Source organism: Bos javanicus, chromosome X (assembly GCF_032452875.1).
Source record: "Bos javanicus breed banteng chromosome X, ARS-OSU_banteng_1.0, whole genome shotgun sequence".
Taxonomy (NCBI): domain Eukaryota; kingdom Metazoa; phylum Chordata; class Mammalia; order Artiodactyla; family Bovidae; genus Bos; species Bos javanicus.
The window spans coordinates 84182745-84205221 of record NC_083897.1 but is presented as its reverse complement, the minus strand read 5'-3'; the positions used below and the strand labels follow the sequence as shown (position 1 = coordinate 84205221).

The 22477-nt window shown below is 38.5% G+C and overlaps 1 protein-coding gene across 5 annotated transcripts in view; it reads right to left on the bottom strand.

Moving 5' to 3' along the window:
* Positions 1-22477, bottom strand: part of OPHN1 (oligophrenin 1) — a 635000-nt gene that overhangs the window by 384775 nt on the left and 227748 nt on the right. For all 5 annotated transcript variants that reach the window (XM_061409853.1, XM_061409851.1, XM_061409855.1 and 2 more), the window contains one exon: positions 18554-18625. In XM_061409853.1, coding sequence (XP_061265837.1) covers positions 18554-18625 — 72 coding nt within the window. The remainder of the gene's footprint in view (positions 1-18553; positions 18626-22477) is intronic.

Below are 22477 nucleotides of genomic sequence, written 5' to 3'. Positions count from 1 at the left end.
GATCAATGGAACAAAATAGAAAGCCCAGAGATAAATCCACGCACATATGGACACCTTATCTTTGACAAAGGAGGCAAGAATATACAATGGATTAAAGACAATCTCTTTAACAAGTGGTGCTGGGAAATCTGGTCAACCACTTGTAAAAGAATGAAACTAGAGCACTTTCTAACACCATACACAAAAATAAACTCAAAATGGATTAAAGATCTAAACATAAGACCAGAAACTATAAAACTCCTAGAGGAGAACATAGGCAAAACACTCTCTGACATACATCACAGCAGGATCCTCTATGATCCACCTCCCAGAATATCGGAAATAAAAGCAAAAATAAACAAATGGGACCTAATTAACCTTAAAAGCTTCTGCACATCAAAGGAAACTATCAGCAAGGTGAAAAGACAGCCTTCAGAATGGGAGAAAATAATAGCAAATGAAGCAACTGACAAACAACTAATCTCAAAAATATACAAGCAACTCCTACAGCTCAACTCCAGAAAAATAAACGACCCAATCAAAAAATGGGCCAAAGAACTAAACAAACATTTCTCCAAAGAAGACATACATATGGCTAACAAACACATGAAAAGATGCTCAACATCACTCATTATCAGAGAAATGCAAATCAAAACCACTATGAGGTACCATTTCACACCAGTCAGAATGGCTGCAATCCAAAAGTCTACAAATAATAAATGTTGGAGAGGGTGTGGAGAAAAGGGAACCCTCTTACACTGTTGGTGGGAATGCAAACTAGTACAGCCACTATGGAGAACAGTGTGGAGATTCCTTAAAAAACTGAAAATAGAACTTCCTTATGATCCAGCAATCCCACTGCTGGGCATACACACTGAGGAAACAAGAAGGGAAAGAGACACATGTACCCCAATGTTCATCGCAGCACTGTTTATAATAGCCAGGACATGGAAGAAACCTAGATGTCCATCAGCAGAGGAATGGATAAGAAAGCTGTGGTACATACACACAAAGGAGTATTACTCAGCCATTAAAAAGAATTCATTTGAATCAGTTCTAATGAGGTGGATGAAACTGGAGCCTATTATACAGAGTGAAGTAAGCCAGAAAGAAAAACACCAATACAGTATACTAACGCATATATATGGAATTTAGAAAGATGATAACAATAACCCTGTGTACGAGACAGCAAAAGAGACACTGATGTATGGAACAGTCTTATGGACTCTGTGGGAGAGGGAGAGGGCGGGAAGATTTGGGAGAATGGCATTGAAACGTGTAAAATATCATGTATGAAACGAGATGCCAGTCCAGGTTCGATGCACGATACTGGATGCTTGGGGCTAGTGCACTGGGACGACCCAGAGGGATGGTATGGGGAGGGAGGAGGGAGGAGGGTTCAGGATGGGGAGCACATGTATACCTGTGATGGATTCATTTTGATATTTGGCAAAACTAATACAATTATGTAAAGTTTAAAAATAAAATAAAATTAAAAAAAAAAAAACAAAAAAAAAAAGTAAAATAAAAAAATAAAAACAAATATTGCCCCAAAAATCCAGTTTGTAAAACAGACTCAAAGGAAACTCCCCTGCTTGAAGGACAAAATTAGGAGTTCCAATCCAAAGGTTACATCTATGCAAAAAAACTTCAATAAAGAGGACATGTATGAGATCACCTGAACCAGAATTTTGATGCCAAAACCTGACCCAAAATTTTGATGCCAGAATTTTTTGATGCTCTTTGTGCATCGATTCTGAATAGATATATGGATACAAAGGTATAGAGAAGACAGAAAGTGTGGCTGTATTCCTTTGCTAGGCAAAGGGGGATCACAAGCCAGCACCTCCCTGGTGGTGCTGTACCGCACACTCCCTGGGGAATAGGGAAAGTTTATATAGTTATGACTCCTGGTCTCAGGTAATGTGATAAGGATCAAGTCAGTAACAGTCTTGCATTCTTCTTTCTTCTGCAGAGTTTCAAAAGGGTGTGACTGCTGACAAAATTACAATCTCTACAGCAACTCTGATGGCCTTGTCTCCTAATCTTGATTAACTTCTCTGGTTCCTTAAATCTTGCCTCAGGTGGTTTCTCGGCTGCTCCTCACCTGATTAGCAAGGGTTTGAATTTACCCTTTGGAATTCAGGGAAGGTCATGGAGCCTAGAGTCTTGCCTACAAGAAACAGGGAACAAAAAGTCTTCCATGTCCAGGTACCCAACAGTGACCTGCATGGCATCTATATGATACGTGGGAAAGGAACCATCTGACGACCATTTAGAAGCTACTGAAATTCAGTACTTGGATGCAATCTCAAAAACGACAGAATGATCTCTGTTCGTTTCCAAGGCAAACCATTCAATATCACAGTAATCCAAGTCTACGGCCCAAACAGTAATGCTAAAGAAGATGAAATTGACTGGTTCTATGAAGACCTACAAGACATTTTAGAACTAACACCCAAAAAAGATGTCCTTTTCTTTATAAAGGACTGCAATGCAAAAGTAGGAAGTCAAGAAACACCTGGAGTAAAAGGCAAATTTGGCCTTGGAATACGGAATGAAGCAGGGCTAAGACTAATAGAGTTTTGCCAAGAGAATGCACTGGTCATAGCAAACACACTCTTCCAACAACACAAGAGAAGACTCTACACATGGACATCACCAGATGGTCAACACCGAAATCAGACTGATTATATTCTTTGCAGTAAAAGATGGAGAAGCTCTATACAGTCAACAAAAACAAGACCAGGAGCTGACTGTGGCTCAGATCAAGAACTCCTTATTACCAAATTCAGAGTTGAATTGAAAAAACGAGGGGAAACCACTACACCATTCAGCTATGACCTAAACCAAATCCCTTATGATTATACAGTGGAAGTGAGAAATCAATTTAAGGGCCTAGATCTGTTAGAGTGCCTGATGAACTATGGAATGAGGTTCGTGACATTGCACAGGAGACAGGGATCAAGACCATCCCCATGGAAAAGAAATGCAAAAAAGCAAAATGGCTGCCTGGGGAGGCCTTACAAATAGCTGTGAAAAGAAGAGAAGTAAAAAGCAAAGGAGAAAAGGAAAGATATAAGCATCTGAATGCAGAGTTCCAAAGAATAGCAAGAAGAGATAAGAAAGCCTTCCTCAGCGATCAATGTAAAAAAATAGAGGAAAACAACAGAATGGGAAAGACTAGAGATCTCTTCAAGAAAATTAGAGATACCAAGGGAACATTTCATGCAAAGATGCACTCGATAAAGGACAGAAATGGTATGGACCTAACAGAAGCAGAAGATATTAAGAAGAGGTGGCAAGAATACACAGAAGAACTGTACAAAAAAGATCTTCATAACCCAGATAATCACAATGGTGTGATCACTCATTTAGAGCCAGATATCCTGGAATGTGAAGTCAAGTGGGCCTTAGAAAGCATCACTATGAACAAAGCTAGAGGAGGTGATGGAATTCTAGTTGAGCTACTTAAAATCCTGAAAAATGATGCTGTGAAAGTGCTGCACTCAATATGCCAGCAAATTTGGAAAACTCAGCAGTGGCCACAGGACTGGAAAAGCTCAGTTGCCATTCCAATCCCAAAGAAAGGCAATGCCAAAGAATGCTCACACTACCACACAACTGCACTTGTCTCACACGCTATAAAGTAATGCTCAAAATTCTCCAAGCCAGGCTTCAGCAATACGTGAACGGTGAAATTCCAGATGTTCAAGCAGGTTTTAGAAAAGGCAGACAAACCAGAGATCAAATTGCCAACATCCGCTGGATCATCGAAAAAGCAAGAGAGTTCCAGAATAACATCTATTTTTGCTTTATTGTCTATGCCAAAGCCTTCGACTGTGTGGATAACAATAAACTGTGGAACATTCTGAAAGAGATGGGAATACCAGACCAGCTGACCTGCCTCTTGAGAATCCTGTATGCAAGTCAGGAAGCAACAGTTAGAACTGGACATGGAACAACAGACTGGTTCCAAATAGGAAAAGAAGTACATCAAGGCTGTATATTGTCACCCTGCTTATTGAATTTACATGCAGAGTACATCATGAGAAACACTGGACTGGAAGAAACACAAGCTGGAATCAAGATTGCCAGCAGAAATATCAATAACCTCAGATATGCAGATGACACCACCCTTATGGCAGAAAGAGAAGAGGAACTCAAAAGGATCTTGATGAAAGTGAAAGTGGAGAGTGAAAAAGTTGGCTTAAAGCTCAACATTCAGAAAACGAAGATTATGGCATCTGGTCCCATCAGTTCATGGGAAGTAGATGGGGAAACAGTGGAAACAGTGTCAAACTTTATTTTTGGGGGCTCCAAAATCACTGCAGATAGTGACTGCAGCCATGAAATTAAAAGATGCTTACTCCTTGGAAGGAAAGTTATGACCAACCTAGATAGCATATTCAAAAGCAGAGACATTACTTTGCCAACAAATGTCCATCTAGTCAAGGCTATGGGTTTTTCTGTGGTTATGTATGGATGAGACAGTTGGACTGTGACGAAGGCTGAGCGCTGAAGAATTGATGCTTTTGAACTGTGGTGTTGGAGAAGACTCTTGAGAGTCCCTTGGACTGCAAGGAGATCCAACCAGTCCATTCTGAAGGAGATCAGCCCTGGGATTTCTTTGAAAGGAATGATGCTAAAGCTGAAACTCCAATACTTTGGCCACCTCATGCTAAGAGCTGACTCATTGGAAAAGACTCTGATGCTGGGAGGGATTGGGGGCAGGAGGAGAAGGCGACGACAGAGGGTGAGATGGCTGGATGACATCACTGACTCAATGGACGTGAGTCTCAGTGAACTCCAGGAGTTGGTGATGGGCAGGGAGGCCTGGCGTGCTGCAATTCATGGGGTCCCAAAGAGTTGGACACGACTGAGCGACTGAACTTAACTGTGTAAAAGGAGGTATCACATTGGCTAATCTGATGGGAACCACTGTCTCTGTGAAATGACTCAGCTACAAAACAGCTTTCTGACATTTAGAGCACTGAAAGAGCCTATCCACTGGGGCCTAAACAAACAAGTTAAACTGACAATAGATTCAAGTGGAATATAAATTAATTCTGCAAGTGGGTTGATTTGCACTATCCAGCAAAAGCATCCCTGAGCAACAGCTCAAAATCTGTCCATACTGAAGCCACAGGAGATTATTGAGTATCATGAGTCACCCTTCATGATGCTTGCCCCAGCACCATTTCACAAATTTCACGTAAGATATTGGGTTATTTCAAGAGGTGATAGCATCAGTGTTGTTTGAAGAGGATCACCCCATTCCCAAGTCTGGTACTTTAAAAAAACGATATTGCATAGGAACCTGGAATGTTAAGTCCCTGAATTAAGGTAAATTGAAAGTGGTGAAACAGGAGATGGCAAGAGTGAACATCCATATTTTAGGAATCAGTGCACTAAAATGGACTGGAATGGGCAAATTTAATTCAGATGACAATTATATCTACTACTGCAGGCAAGAATACCTTAGCAGACAGGGAATAGCTCTTAAAGTCAACAAAAGATGCCAAAATGGAGTTCTTCAGTGCAATCTCAAAAACAACAAAATGATCGCTCTTCTTTTCCAAGGCAAACCATTCAATATCACAGCAATCCAAATCTATGTCACATCCACTAATGCCAAAGTAGCTGGAGTTGAATGATTCTATGAAGACCTATAAGACTTTCTAGAATTAACACCAAAAATAGATGTCCTTTTCATCATAGAGGACTGGAATACAAAAGTATTAAGTCAAGAGATATCTGGTATAACAGGCAAGCTTAGTCCTTGACTACAAAATGAAGGGAAAAAGCTAACAGAATTTTGCCAAAAGAACCCACTGCTCATAGCAAACACCCTCTTCCAACAACACAAGAGAAGACTCTACACATGGACATCGCCAGATGGTGAATACCAAAATCAGATTCATTATATTCTTTGCAACCGAAGATGGAGAAGCTTTATATAGTCAGCACAAACAAGACTGTGAGCTAACTTTGGCTCAGAATGTGAACTCCGTATTGTCAAATTCAGACATAAATTGAAGAAAGTAGGGAAAACCACTAGATCACTCAGTCATGACTTAAATCAAATCTCATATGATTATACAGTGGAAGTGACAAACAGATTCAAGAGATTAGATCTGATAGATTAAGTGCCTGAAGAACAATGGACTGAGGTTCGTGACACTGTACAGGAGGCAGTGATCCATTCCCAAGAAGAAGAAATGCAAAAAGGCAAATGGTTGTCTGAGGAGGCGGCTGCTGCTGCTGCTGCTACTAAGTCATGTCAATCGTGTACAACTCTGTGCAACCCCATAGAAGGCAGGCCACCAGGCTCCCCCGTCCTCAGGATTCTCCAGGCAAGAACACTGGAGTGGGTTGCCATTGCCCTCTCCAATGCATGAAAGTGAAAAGTACAAGTGAAGTCGCTCAGTTGTGTCTGACTCTTTGTGCCCCCATGGACTGCAGCCTACCAGGCTCCTCTGTCCGTGGGATTTTCCAGGCAAGAGTACTGGATAGTCTAATACATACAAGGTCACTGACACTGAAAAGAGTCACTGCATGTCTCATCCTATGACCTCAGTCCTGAGAACTGTGTGCAGCTTTACTCGTTCTCGGAATAGGAACTGATAAGGAACAGAGAATCTTTGAGGAATAGAAAACAACATGTAGGAATCCTCCTGTTAAATGTTCCCTGACAAATCCAATTTACCATTGCAACAAAAACAATAAAATACTTAGAAATAAATTTACCTAAAGAAACAAAAGACCTATATACAGAAAACTAAAAAACACTGAGCAAGAAAGCAAAGATGACACAGATAGGTGGAGAAATACACCATGTTTTTGAATTGGAAGAATCGATACAGAGAAAATGAGTATACTACCCAAAGCAATCTATAGAGTCAACCAATCACTATCAAGCTATCAACAGTATTTTGCACAAAACTACAACAAATAATTTTACAGTTTGTATGTAAACACAAAAAACCTTGAATGGCCAAAGCAATCTTCAGAAAAAATGGACCTGGAGGAATCAACCTTCCTGACTTCAGAATATATTACAAAGCTACAGTCATCAAGACAGTATGGTACTGGCACAAAGACAGAAATATGGATCAATGAAACAAAATAGAAATATCAGAGATAAATCCATGCACCTATGGACACCTTATCTTTGACAAAGGAGGCAAAAATATACAATGGAGAAAAGACAATCACTTTGACAAGTGGTGCGGAGAAAACTGGTCAACTAATTGTAAATGAATGAGACTAGAACCCTTTCTAACACCATACACAAAAACTAACTCAAAATGTATTAAAGATCTAAATGTAAGACCAGAAACTATAACACTCTTAGAGTAAAACAAAGGCAAAACACTCTGACATAAATCACAGCAAGATCATCTATTATACACCTTCCAGAGTAATGGAAATAAAACCAAAATTCAACAAATGGGAACTAATTAAACTTAAAAGGTTTTGCACAAGGAAGGAAACTATAAGCAAGGTGATAATGCAGCTTTCAGAATGGCAGGACATAATAGCAAACAAAGCAACTGAAAAGTAATTAATCTCCAAAATATACAAGCAGCTCATGGAGCTCAATACCAGAAAAATGAACAACCCAATCAAAAAGTGGGCCAAAGAACTAAACAGACATCTCTCCAAAGAAGACATACAGATGGCTAATAAGCACATGAAAAGATGCTCAAAATCACTCATTATTTGAGAAATGCCAATCAAAACCACCGTGAGGTATATCATCTTATACTGGTCAGAATGACTGCCATCAAAATGGCTACAAAAAATAAATGCTGGAGAGGGTGCAGATAAAAGGGAACCCTCTTACACATGGTGGGAATACAAACCAGGACAGCCAACTATGGAGAACAGTGTGAAGATTCCTTTAAAAAATGGAAATAAAACTGCCATATGATCCAGCAATCGCACTGCTGGACATACACACCAAGGAAACCAGAATTGAAAGAGACACATGTACCCAAGTGTTCATTGCAGCACTCTTTACAATAGCCAAGACATGGAAGCAACCTACATGTCCATTGGCAGACGAATGGATAAGGAAGTCATGGTACATACACACAATGGAATATTACTCAAATATAAAAAAAGAACATATTTGAGTCAGTTCTAATGTGGTGAATGAAACTGGAGCCTATTATACAGAGTAAAGAGAATCAGAAAGAGAAACACCAATACAGTATATGAATGCATATATATGGAAAATAGAAAGATGGTAATGACGATCCTATATGCAAGGCAGGAAATTAGACACAGATGTAAAGAACAGACTTTTGGAGGAGCTAAGATGGCGGAGGAGTAGGACAGGGAGAACACTTTCTCCCCTAAAAATTCATCAAAAGAACATTTAAACGCTGAGTAAATTCCACAAAACAACTTCTGAATGCCAGAAGAGGACATCAGGCACCCAGAAAAGCAACCCAAGTCTTCGAAAGGAGGTAGGAAAAAATATAAAAGACAAAAAAAGAGACAAAAGAGGGAGGGACGGAGTTCTGTCCCAGGAAGGGAATCTTAAAAAGAGAGGAGTTTCCAAACACCAGGAAACCTTCTCACTGCCGAATCTGTGCTGAGCCTTGGAAGCACAGAGGGCAACATAACAGGGAGGAAAAATAAATAAACAATTAAAACCTGCACATTGTGAGCCCTACGGTAACTCCCCCAGTGGAGAAGCAGCGCAGATGACTGCACACGCCACTACCAAGCAGGGGCTGGGCTGGGCTGGGCAGGGAGGCACGGCGCGGGCTGCATTGCTGAGAGTAAAGATCTGGCCTGAATACCCTGAGCGCTATCTGAGAGAAATAATTTGGGCTAGCAAACCAGACTGTGGGATATCTACCACACGAAAAGCCAGCCCTAACCTAAGACAGAAATAGCCGGCGGCAGACCATCCCCCTCCAGTGACAGGCAGCCAGAGCCGGAAGGGGGCAATCGCAGCCCCAGAGAGACATTATCTATAAAACTGTAAGCAGGCTTTTTTGCTAACTAAAACTTCTTGGGGGTCTGGACGGTCAACATCTGCCTGAGAAGGTGCACCAGTTGCACACCTAGATAACCGAACAGCAGGGAGGCGATAAGTTGCAGCAATCACGCACGCCAAACACCTCATCACCTGAGCTGCTGGGATCTGGGAAGGGCACAAAACGCAGGCCCAACCAAGTCTGCGCCTCTGAGGACTACCCAAGTGCCTGAACCTGAGCAGCTTGGATCTGGGAGGTGCAGGCAGCCCAGGGCCGGCCACGGATGGTTCGCGGTGGAGCAACCTAGAGCCTGAGCAGTGTGGGCAGAGAGGCTACACGCACCGTGAGCGGGGGAAGACCCAGTGTGGCTGAGGCACTGCGAGCACACGCCAGTGTTATTTGTTTGGAGCATCCCTCCCTACCTCCCCACAGCACAACTGAACAAGTGACCAAAAAAAAATAAAAGTGTCCACCACCATCCCCTTTGTGTCAGGGCGGAAACCAGACACTGAAGAGACCAGCAAACAGAAGAAGCTATAACAGAGGGAACTGCCTTGGAAGCTACAGGCAATAGATTAAAACCCTGTGGTTAGTACCAACTACATAGGAAGTGGCCTATAGATCTTGAGAAGTATAAGTTGGACCAAGGAACTAGCCAAAAATGAACTGAACCCACAATACTCACAGCAAAACCAGAGAAAGTCCTAGATATATTTTTACTACTTTTACGAACATTCTTTCTTTCTGTTTTTTTAATTTTTTTAAAAAAAATTTAAGTCCTCTATTATTCTTTTAATTTTCACTTTTATAATTGATTACTTTGCAAAAAAAAAAACCTATTTTTTAAAGCAAATTTCATATATATATTTTTTATAATTTTTTTGCCCTTGTTTTTTTTTTTTTTTTTCCATTCTTTTCTTTAACATTGTATTTTTGAAATGCCAAACTCTGCTCTACATTTTTAATTTTAGGTTTTTGGTATTTTTTATAAATTTTGTACCTATAGTTTTTTTTTAAATTTCTGTGACCCTTTTTTTTTTCTCTTTCTCTGTTTCTTTCTCTTCTTCTTTTAATAACATTGTATATCTGAAATTCCAAACTCTACTCTAGATATTTAATTTATGCTTTTTAGTATTTGTTATCAATTTTGTACCTGTATTTTCTTTATAATTTATGCGACTTTGTTTTTGTTTGTTTTTTCTCTCTCTCTTTCTTTTTCTTCTTCTTTTTTAAGATTGTGTTTTTGAAATTCCAAACTCTACTCTAGAGTTTTACTTTTTGCTTTTTGGTATTAGTTATCAATTTTGTACCTATATTTTCATTATAATTTTCACAGCCTTGTTTGCTTTTGTTTGTTCGTTTTTTCTCTCTCTCTTTTCCTTCTTCTTTTCTTTAACATCATATGTTTGAAATTGCAAACTCTACTCTAGATTTTTAATTTTTGCTTTTATGTATTTGTTACCATTTTTATACCTTTAAGAACCCAATCTTCAGTACCCATTTTTCACTACGGAGCGAGATTACTGGCTTGGCTGCTCTCTCTCTTTGGACTCTCCTTTTTCTACACCAGATCACCTGTGTCTCGTCACTAACTCTACTCTACACAACTCTGTGAATTTCTGTGTGTTCCAGACAGTGGAGAGCACTTAGGGAACTGATTACTGGCTGGATCTGTCTCCCTCCTTTTCATTCTCCCCTTTTATCCTGTGGACATCTCTGTAACCTTCCTCCTTCTTCTTTTCTCTGTATAACTCCGTGAACAACTCTGAGCGGTCCAGTTGTGGATTGCACATAAGGAAGAGATTACTGGCTAGCCCAGTCTCTCCTCTGTTGATTCTACCTCATCTCATTCGGGTCACCCCTAACTCCCTCCTCCCTCTTCTCTTCTCCATGTAACGCTGTGAACCTCTCTGGGTGACCCTCACAGTAGAGAAACTTTTCATCTTTAACGTAGATGTTGTATCAATGGTGCTGTATAGAAGGAGAAGCTTTGAAACTACTGTAAAAATAAGACTGATAACTGGAAGCAGGAGGCTTAAGTCCAAACCCGGACTGCAGGGAACTCCTGACTCCAAGGAACATTAATTGACAGGAGCTCATCAAATGCCTCCATACCTACACTGAAACCAAGCACCACACAAGGGCCAACAAGTTCCAGGGCAAGACATACCAAATAAATTCTCCAGCAACAAAGGAACACAGCCCTCAGCTCCAAGATACATGCTGCCCAAAGTCACCCCAAAACCATAGACATCTCATAACGCATTACTGGACACTTCATCGCACTCCAGAGAGAAGAAATACAGCTCCACCCACCAGAACACCGACACAAGCTTCCCTAAAAAAGAAACCTTGACAAGCCACCTGTACAAACCCACACACAGCAAGGAAACGCCACAATAAAGAGAACTCCACAAACTGCCAGAATACAGAAAGGACACCCCAAACTCAGCAATTTAAACAGGATGAAGAGACAGAGGAATACCAGCAGATAAAGGAACAGGATAAATGCCCACCAAAACAAACAAAAGAGGAAGACATAGGGAATCTACCTGATAAAGAATTCCAAATAATGATAGTGAAATTGATCCAAAATCTTGAAATCAAAATGGAATCACAGATAAATAGCCTGGAGACAAAGACTGAGAAGATGCAAGAAAGGTTTAACAAGGACCTAGAAGAAATAAAAGAGAGTCAATATATAATGAGTAATGCAATAAATGAAATTAAAAACACTCTGGAGGCAACAAATAGTAGAATAACAGAGGCAGAAGATAGGATTAGTGAATTAGAAGATAGAATGGTAGAAATAAATGAATCAGAGAGGAAAAAAGAAAAACGAATTAAAAGAAATGAGGACAATCTATGAGACCTTCAGGAAAATATTAAATGCTACAACATTCGAATCATAGGGGTCCCAGAAGAAGAAGACAAAAAGAAAGACCATGAGAAAATACTTGAGGAGATAATAGTTGAAAATTGCCCTAAAATGGGGAAGGAAATAATCACCCAAATCCAAGAAACCCAGGGAGTCCCAAACAGAATAAACCCAAGGCGAAACACCCAAGACACATATTAATCAAATTAACAAAGATCAAACACAAAGAACAAATATTAAAAGCAGCAAGGGAAAAACAACAAATAACACACAAGGGAATTCCCATAAGGATAACAGCTGATCTTTCAATAGAAACTCTTCAAGCCAGGAGGGAATGGCAAGACATACTTAAAGTGATGAAAGAAAATAACCTACAGCCCAGATTATTGTAGCCAGCAAGGATCTCATTCAAATATGAAGGAGAAATCAAAAGCTTTTCAGACAAGCAAAAGCTAAGAGAATTCAGCACCACCAAACCAGCTCTCCAACAAATACTAAAGGATATTCCCTAGACAGGAAACACAAAAACGGTGTATAAAATCGAACCCAAAACAATAAAGTAAATGGCAACGGGATCATACTTATCAGTAATTACCTTAAACGTAAATGGGTTGAATGCCCCAACCAAAAGACAAAGACTGGATGAATGGATACAAAAACAAGACCCCTACGTATGTTGTCTACAAGAGACCCACCTCAAAACAGAGGACACATACAGACTGAAAGTGTAGGGCTGGAAAAAGATTTTACATGCAAATAGGGACCAAAAGAAAGCAGGAGTAGCAGTACTCATATATCAGGTAAAATAGACTTTAAAACAAAGGCTGTGAAAAGAGACAAAGATGGTCACTACATAATGATTAAAGGATCAATCCAAGAAGAAGATATAACAATTATAAATATATATGCACCCAAAACGGGAGCGCCGCAATATGTTAGACAAATGCTAACAAGTATGAAAGGAGAAATTAACAATAAAACAATAATAGTGGGAGACTTTAATACTTCACTCATACCTATGGATAGATCAACTAAACAGAAAATTAACAAAGAAACACAAAGTTTAAATGATACAATAGACCAGTTAGACCTAATTGATATCTATAGGACATTTCATCCCAAAAAATTAATTTCACCTTTTTCTCAAGCGCACACAGAACCTTCTCCAGGATAGATCACATCCTGGGCCATAAATCTAGACTTGGTACATTCAATAAAATTGAAATCATTCCAAGCATCTTTTCTGACCACAAGGCAGTAAGATTAGATCTCAATTACAGGAGAAAAACTGTTTAAAAATTCCAACATATGGAGGCTGAACAACACACTGCTGAATAACCAACAAATCACAGAAGAAATCAAAAAAGAAATCAAAATTTGCATAGAAACGAATGAAAATGAAAACACAACAACCCAAAACCTGTGGGACACTTTAAAAGCAGTCCTAAGGGGCAAGTTCATAGCAATACAGGCATGCCTCAAGAAAAAAGAAAAAAGTCAAATAAATAACCTAACTCTACACTTAAAGCAACTAGAAAAGGAAGAAATGAAGAACCCCAGGGTTAGTAGAAGGAAAGAAATCTTAAAAATTAGGGCACAAATAAATGCAAAAGAAACAAAACAGACCATAGCAAAAATCAACAAAGCTAAAGCTGGTTCTTTAAAAGGATAAATACAATTGACAAACCAGTAGCCAGACTCATCAAGAAACAAAGGGAGAAAAATCAAATCAATAAAATTAGAAATGAAAATGGAGAGATCACAACAGACAACACAGAAATACAAAGGATCATAAGAGACTACTATCAACAATTATACATCAATGAAATGGACAACGTGGAAGAAATGGACAAATTCTTAGAAAAGTACAACTTTCCAAAACTGGACCAGGAAGAAATAGAAAATCTTAACAGACCCATCACAAGCACGGAAATTGAAACTGTAATCAAAAATCTTCCAGCAAACAAAAGCCCAGGTCCAGACGGCTTCACAGCTGAATTCTACCAAAAATTTAGAGAAGAGCTAACACCAATCCTGCACAAACTCTTCCAGAAAATTGCAGAGGAAGGTAAACTTTCAAACTCATTCTATGAGGCCACCATCATCCTAATACCAAAACCTGACAAAGATCCCACAAAAAAAGAAAACTACACGCCAATATTATTGATGAACGTAGATGCAAATATCCTTAACAAAATTCTAGCAATCAGAATCAAACAACACATTAAAAAGATCATACACCATGACCAAGTGGGCTTTATCCCAGGGATGCAAGGATTCTTCAATATCCACAAATCAATCAATGTAATATATCACATTAACAAATTGAAAAATAAAAACCACATGACTATCTCAATAGATGCAGAGAAAGCCTTTGATAAAATTCAACATCCATTTATGATAAAAACTCTCCAGAAAGCAGGAATAGAAGGAACATACCTCAACATAATATAAGCTATACATGACAAACCCACAGCAAACATTATCCTCAATGGTGAAAAATTGAAAGCATTTCCTCTAAAGTCAGGAACAAGACAAGGGTGCCCACTTTCACCATTACTATTCAACATAGTTTTGGAAGTTCTGGCCACAGCAATCAGAGCAGAAAAAGAAATAAAAGGAATCCAAATTGGAAAAGAAGAAGTAAAACTATCACTGTTTGCAGATGACATGATCCTCTATATAGAAAACCCTAAAGACTCCACCAGAAAATTACTAGAACTAATCAGTGACTATAGTAAAGTTGCAGGATATAACATCAACACACAGAAATCCCTTGCATTCCTATACACTAATAATGAGAAAACAGAAAGAGAAATTAAGGAAACAATTCCATTCACCATTGCAACGGAAAGAATAAAATACTTGGGAATATATCTACCTAAAGAAACTAAAGACCTATATATAGAAAACTATAAAACACTGGTGAAAGAAATCAAAGAGGACACTAATAGATGGAGAAATATACCTTGTTCATGGCTTGGAAGAATGAATATAGTGAAAATGAGTATACTACCCAAAGCAATTTATAGATTCAATGCAATCCCTATCAAGCTACCAATGGTATTCTTCAGAGAGCTAGAACAAATAATTTCACAATTTGTATGGAAATACAAAAAACCTCGAATAGCCAAAGCTATCTTGAGAAAGAAGAATGGAACTGGAGGAATCAACCTACCTGAGTTCAGACTCTACTATAAAGCCACAGTTATCAAGACAGTATGGTACTGGCACAAAGACAGAAATATTGATCAATGGAACAAAATAGAAAGCCCAGAGATAAATCCACGCACATATGGACACCTTATCTTTGACAAAGGAGGCAAGAATATACAATGGATTAAAGACAATCTCTTTAACAAGTGGTGCTGGGAAACCTGGTCAACCACTTGTAAAAGAATGAAACTAGAACACTTTCTAACACCATACACAAAAATAAACTCAAAATGGATTAAAGATCTAAACGGAAGACCAGAAACTATAAAACTCCTAGAGGAGAATATACGCAAAATACTCTTCAACATACATCACAGCAGGATCCTCTATGACCCACCTCCCAGAATATTGGAGATAAAAGCAAAAATAAACAAATGGGACCTAATTAAACTTAAAAGCTTCTGCACAACAAAGGAAACTATAAGCAAGGGGAAAAGGCAGCCTTCAGAATGGGAGAAAATAATAGCAAATGAAGCAACTGACAAACAACTAATCTCTAAAATATACAAGCAACTCCCACAGCTCAGCTCCAGAAAAATAAATGACCCAATCAAAAAATGGGCCAAAGAACTAAATAGACATTTCTCCAAAGAAGACATACAGATGGCTAACAAACACATGAAAAGATGCTCAACATCACTCATTATCAGAGAAATGCAAATCAAAACCACAATGAGGTACCATTTCACACCAGTCAGAATGGCTGCAATCCAAAAGTCTACAAGCAATAAATGCTGGAGAGGCTGTGGAGAAAAGGGAACCCTCTTACACTGTTGGTGGGAATGCAAACTAGTACAGCCACTATGGAGAACAGTGTGGAGATTCCTTAAAAAACTGGAAATAGAATTGCCTTATGATCCAGCAATCCCACTGCTGGGCATACACACTGAGGAAACCAGAAGGGAAAGAGACACATGTACCCCAATGTTCATCGCAGCACTGTTTATAATAGCCAGGACATGGAAGCAGCCTAGATGTCCATCAGCAGATGAATGGATAAGAAAGCTTTGGTACATATACACAATGGAGTATTACTCAGCCATTAAAAAGAATACATTTGAATCAGTTCTAATGAGGTGGATGAAACTGGAGCCTATTATACAGAGTGAAGTAAGCCAGAAAGAAAAACACCAATACAGTATACTAACACATATATATGGAATTTAGAAAGATGGTAACAATAACCCTGTGTACGAGACAGCAAAAGAGACACTGATGTATAGAGCAGTCTTATGGACTCTGTGGGAGAGGGAGAGGGTGGGGAGATTTCTAGAATGGCATTGAAACATGTATAATAGCATGTATGAAACGAGTTGCCAGTCCAGGTTCAATGCACGATACTGGATGCTTGGGCCTGGTGCACTGGGACGACCCAGAGGGATGGTATAGGGAGGGAGGAGGGAGGAGGGTTCAGGATGGGGAACACAGGTACACCTGTGGCAGATTCATTTCAATATTTGGCAAAACTAATACAATATTGTAAAGTTTAAAAATAAAATTAAATAAAAAAAAAAAAAAAGAACAGACTTTTTGACTGTGTGGGAGAAGGCGAGGGTGGGATGATTTGAGAGAATAGCAGTGAAACATGTATATTATCATATGTAAAATAGATGACCAGTTCAAATTTGATACATAAAGCAGGGCACTCAAAGTTGGTGCTCTGGGACAACCCAGAGATGGTAGGAGATGGTATGACAGGGCTGTTATTGTCACCCTGTTTATTTAACTTATATGCAGAATACATTATGTAAAATGATGGGCTGCATGAATCACAAGCTGAATCAAGATTGTGAGGGAAAATATCAACAACCTCAGATATGCAGATGATACAAATATAATGGCAGAGAGTGAAGACAAACTAAAAATCTCCTGATGAAGATGAAAGAGGAGTTTGAAAAAGCTGGCTTAAAACCCAACATTCAAAAAACTAAGATCATGGCATCCAGTCCCATCACTTCATGGCAAACAGATGGGGGAAAAGTAGAAACAATGGCATATTTTGTTTTCTTGGGTGCCAAAATCACTTGAGATGGTGACTGCAGCCATGAAATTAAAAGACGCTTACTCCTTGGAAGGAAAGTTATGACCAACCTAGACAGCATATTTAAAAGCAAAGACAAAGACATTACTTTGCCAAAAAAGGTCTGTCTAGTCAAGGCTGTGGTATTTCCAGTAGTCATGTATGGATGTGAGAGTTAGACTATAAAGAAAGCTGAGCACTGAAGAACTGATGCTTTTGAACTGTGGTGTTGGAGAAGACTCTTGAGAGTTCCTTGAACTGCAAGGAGATCAACCAGTCAATCTTAAAGGAGATAAATCCTGAATATTCATTGGAAGGGCTGATACTGAAGCTGAAGCTCCAATACTTTGGCCACCTGATGTAAAGAGCCAACTCATTGAAAAAGACCCTGATGCTGGGAAAGATTGAAGGCAAAAGGAGAGGGGGTGGCAGAGGATTAGATCATTAGATAGCATCACCAAATGAGTGGAAATGGATTAGAGCAAACTCTGGGAGAATGTGTAGGACAAGAAGCCTGCCAGGCTGTAGTCCATGTGATTGCAAAGAGTTAAACACAATTTAGCAACTGAACAACAACAACAACAGGACATGGAAGCATCTTAGAAAACTCATTGGCAATAATTTATCCATTGATGGACCTTTGGGCTGTTTCCAGTTTGGGGGCTATTATGAATAAAGTTTCTCCAAATATTCTCATGAAAAAAAAGAAATTTGACAATTATTCATGCCCCTTCATGAGACACTGGGGAATCAGAGAGATCCATGGGAATTTGACATTATCTGGTACAATGCTGCCCAGTAGAAATTTCTACAATAATGGAAATGTTCTATGTTTGCACTATCCAATACAACAGCCACTAGCCACATGTGACTCACTAAGCATTTGAAATGTGACTATCATATCTGAGAAACTAATTTTATTTTCTTTATATAGTTTTTGGCTACCATATTGGATAACACAGATATAGACAGTATAGTTTAATTGAAAGCATGTGGGATTTGAAGCTAAATAGATCCTCAGTTTTAAATCTTAGTGACTGTCAGTTACTAACTACATCACGATAATTTTGGTCATGGTCTTTATCTTGTTCAAACTTCAGTTTCCTTATTTGTAAAATGGGGATAATACCAGAACCTCACAGGTTTGTTGTGATTAAGAAATGAATGTAAAACACCTAGCCCAGGGCTCAGAACATAGTAAGTCATCTTTAAATAATATCTATTATTATCAAGTTCCCATTTTCCATATGGAGAATCTGAAGCTCCAAAAGGAGAAGTATCTTGTCCACAGTTACAGGTAGCTGGAAGCACAGTCAGGAGCTAAATCCAGATGTTCTCACTTTCTGATAAGAAGTTTTCTTATAGAGATGAATCCTCCTCAAGCTTGAAGGGTGAAGGGTGGTAGCCCAAACAACTATCCACATGCTATAAAAAAAAATATCTACACACGTAGGGAAAATGTACCTTTGTGAAGCCTATTTGTTCCTTCCGGAAATTCTCCAGGGGTTTGATCAGCAAATCACTAGCATTGTGTACCTAGAGAAAAAGAAAAAAACACACAAAATAACTTTCAAATTAGCAAGGTTCAGAGTCAAGATTCATTGTTACTAGGATATTTCCTTATAATACATCATCAATGTATATTAGTGCAAAATGTTAACTGGTTTGCTGGTTTGTTGGGTTTTGTTACTGTTTTCCCACATTGCTCTTTTAAAATCAAATGCTTTCAGAGAAAATGAGAAAAGAAACATTAGGGGCCTTTCTTTGCAACTTTACTGGTAGTATTATCTGACTTTTTAATTGATAAATATCCAGAGACATGACCAGAAATAGACACAGGAAGCCTGAAGTATTTGTGGAAAAGAGAAGAAAAGGGGAATGCAAAAACACATGAAAAGGGCAATTGCACCAAGTACAAATCATTTCATGGGAATTAACAGTAATAGCACTAGGAAAGCAAATGAATTAACAGTAATAGCACCAGGAAAGATCCCAGTATAAACTGTTTCTAGCCCTGCCCTAGTTTGTCATAAAGCCAGAACATTTCCCTCAGAACTAGGAATCTATTACAGCATCACAGAGAATACTAGACCAGGCCTTCAAAAGATGTAACCGTATGCTCAGAACCTGACAGGAACAGCCTTTCCATGTACTAAAAATATTGGCAATATTGGTTTTGGAAATGAAAAACATCATAGCCAAACTGGAGCCCTTGTACACTGGGATGGCAGAGATATACAAAGCTTTGTTTTTCATATAAACCTCTTGGAAATTTGCACCTATCCAATGCAACAAGCAGGGTTTGTTTTTCCAGAGGTGCAAGTTAGCTATGTTTTAATTTTGATCTATTACAAGACAAGAAAAAAAAAAAAGAGGGACTGGTTTCCTTATCTGATGAGACTGAAGTGTCAGTAACACAAGAAATATCTTTATAACAAAAACAGAAGACAGAGTAGAAAGCCAGTTTTGACCAGTCCTACGTTTTCCAAAAGTGAAAGTCCCTCAGTCGTGTCTGACTCTTTGCGACCCCATGGATTATACAGTCCAGGGAATTCTCCAGGCCAGAATTCTAGAGTGGGTAGCCTTTCCCTTCTCCAGTGGATCTTCCCAACCCAGAGATCAAACACAGGTCTCCTGCATTGCAGGTAGATTCTTTACCAACTGAGCTATCAGGGAACCCCTTAATTTCCAAACCAAGAAGCAATTTTGAAACTATCAACAAAGAGCAAGTCAAGTTGAGGCATTAATACATATTGCATTCAGGTCCTACAAGCAGGACCTCTTATTCTGCATCCAGGTATGATTTAAGGTTCAAATAAATGGGCAAACTCTCATCCAATCAAAGCTCGATGACTATCTTCAATTGAAAACAATAATATTCTTACTAAAAGTACCAGCCTGTCTCTCTTGCCTAATACATGCTACTTTTCAATGGACTGTGAATTATGTGCTATCAACTTTGTGTACCCATCTGGAAATAAACTAAATCATTGGTGTCATAGATACAGGGAGCAATTTTTTTTCTTTACTACAGTGGAAGTTTTAAAGCGTGGTCACCAATTCTATGATACTCCTCACACTGAGAAGAAAGGCCTCTATTCCCTTTACCTTGAATACAAGTGAGTTTATTCCTGTTCTGAACCAACAAAATACAGCAGAAGTGATACTACATGACATCTCAGGCTAGGTCATAAAAAGCCAGTAATTTCCACCTGGTTGCTTTGGAACAGACCTCAAAAGACCTGAGCCACAGTATAAGAAGTTGAAATATCCTGCCACTACCAAGCTAGAGGGGTCAAATGTAGACATTCTTGTCAGCAGTCCAGCTGAGTTCAGGCTTCCAGTCACTAAGGAGTCAGATATGTAAGTGAAGCTACTTTTTATCTTCCATACCACCCCATATCCCAAGTGAATACCACCACATAGAGCAGAAGAGTCTCCCAGGTAACCCCTTCCTAAATTCATGACCCCCCCCAAAAAAACATGAAATAAAATTAAATAGTTTTAGTTTAACTTGATAAGTTTTAGAATAGGGTGTTATGTAGCAATAGATCATTAGTAAATGAGTCATTGATAGTTAACATATTACAAAAAGAAGGCATTGAAAGTACACTAAGTTCATTTTTTGCAATTCTTAAAAACAGACCTTACCATTGCAAATAGAGTTCCCTTCAGAGTCAGAACGGCACCTAGGCAAGCCTCCTATCTTTAATTATAGAGAAAGTCTGTTAGCGAGATTTTTAAAGGATACTTTCAGAGGTACTACTACCTCCTCCACTGTACTTGTTAAGAAATAAAGGCTGCAAAGCTTCTCTTTGTTTGTTTTCTCCATACTTTCTTCCACACTTTAAAACATATTTATGAGAATGACTAGATATTTGCAGTTGTCACATGCTAGGACTGTGATCTTCCTCCCTCTTCTACTAAAGCTTTTTTTGGCCTCTTCTTAGAGAAATGATAAAAAGCTCTTTAACAGCTACCATACTGAGGTACACAAGTACTTTTACTACACTTCCAGGAGATGAAAGAGATGCAGTCAAGCAATAAATTCCTGGCATGTTGTAAAAGGCCTTCATTTAGCCCTACCTTCACAGCAGCATTCCTGGAATTAAATGGGAAATGGGAAGCCAACACTCAATATATGATTGAAGAATTGAACGAGCACACTATAATTAAAGACAGAAGAAAATTAGCTAGTCCTGTAGAAAACAGCCAGAAGAATGGTGAGGAAAACATCTCAAAAGGTGCATATTTTAGAGCTTTGGGGTAAATAAAAGAGGTCAAGAAACAAATAGGGCTTAAGAGCTGCACAGATGACATTTCTAGTGGCATCTGAATGAAATGGGCATGAATGTCTTTGAGATCAAATTTGTAGCAGTCCAAAAACTCTTGTGATAGAAGAAAACATTAAAATAGTGGGGCATCTAATAGGCTCCGGGAAGACTACCCATATTGAACTCTTAAGTATCTTTTTAAAAACAAATTTCTTAAATGAAAAAAATTCCCAAAGTCAAATTTCCACAAGCCTAATCTTTTAGGCAACAAAAGATAACTAGAAACATTTATATGATCAGTGTTTTTTCTATTTATGCAACACTTTCATATTCATTTTATCATTCGGTGTATATACAACAAACTTGGGAGGTGGGAAGTATTTTCTCATTCTACATATTAAAAAAGGGAGACTAGAAGAAATAAAGTGATTAGTGTGAAGTCAACAACCAAGTTATTGGCACAGCAATCATCTCCCTGCTTAAAGGCCCTGATTTCAATCCTAACTCTCCAGGAGCCGAGATAAAATGGTAGCAGTATTCTGAGAAATCACACTGTTGAAAAGGAAGAGTGATTACTTCCTGTTGAAGCAGGAAGATTAAAGAGCTCTTGCTATCAGAATTAATGGGTTTAACAAAACTGAGCTGCCAATAGAAAGTCATCTAATCACAGAAAGGGAAGATAGACCATTTTGTGGTCTGTTACATTGCTTCCAATTCAACCACATGCTCCTAATAAAAATAAATATTGAACAACATAGGTACTTCCATATTTAACTCTCAAATAAATTTGGAGTGTGGCTATAGACATGCATTTCTACCAATTGTTCCAGGTGACACTGCTGGTATGGGTCTAGAGTTTTGTTTTTGTTTTTTTTTTTTTTCCAACTGTTAAAATAGTTCACAAAAAATATATCTAAAAAAAATAAATCTAATAGGAGGAAACTATAAAACTCTGATGAAAGAAATCAAAGAAGGTATAAATAATGAAGAGATAATTGATGCTCATGAATAGTAAGACAATATTTTTAAGATGTTAGTTTGTCCCAACTTAATCCATAAATTCAACATAATACCAAAATCCCAGCAATTTATTTTGTGGATATTGATAAATAGG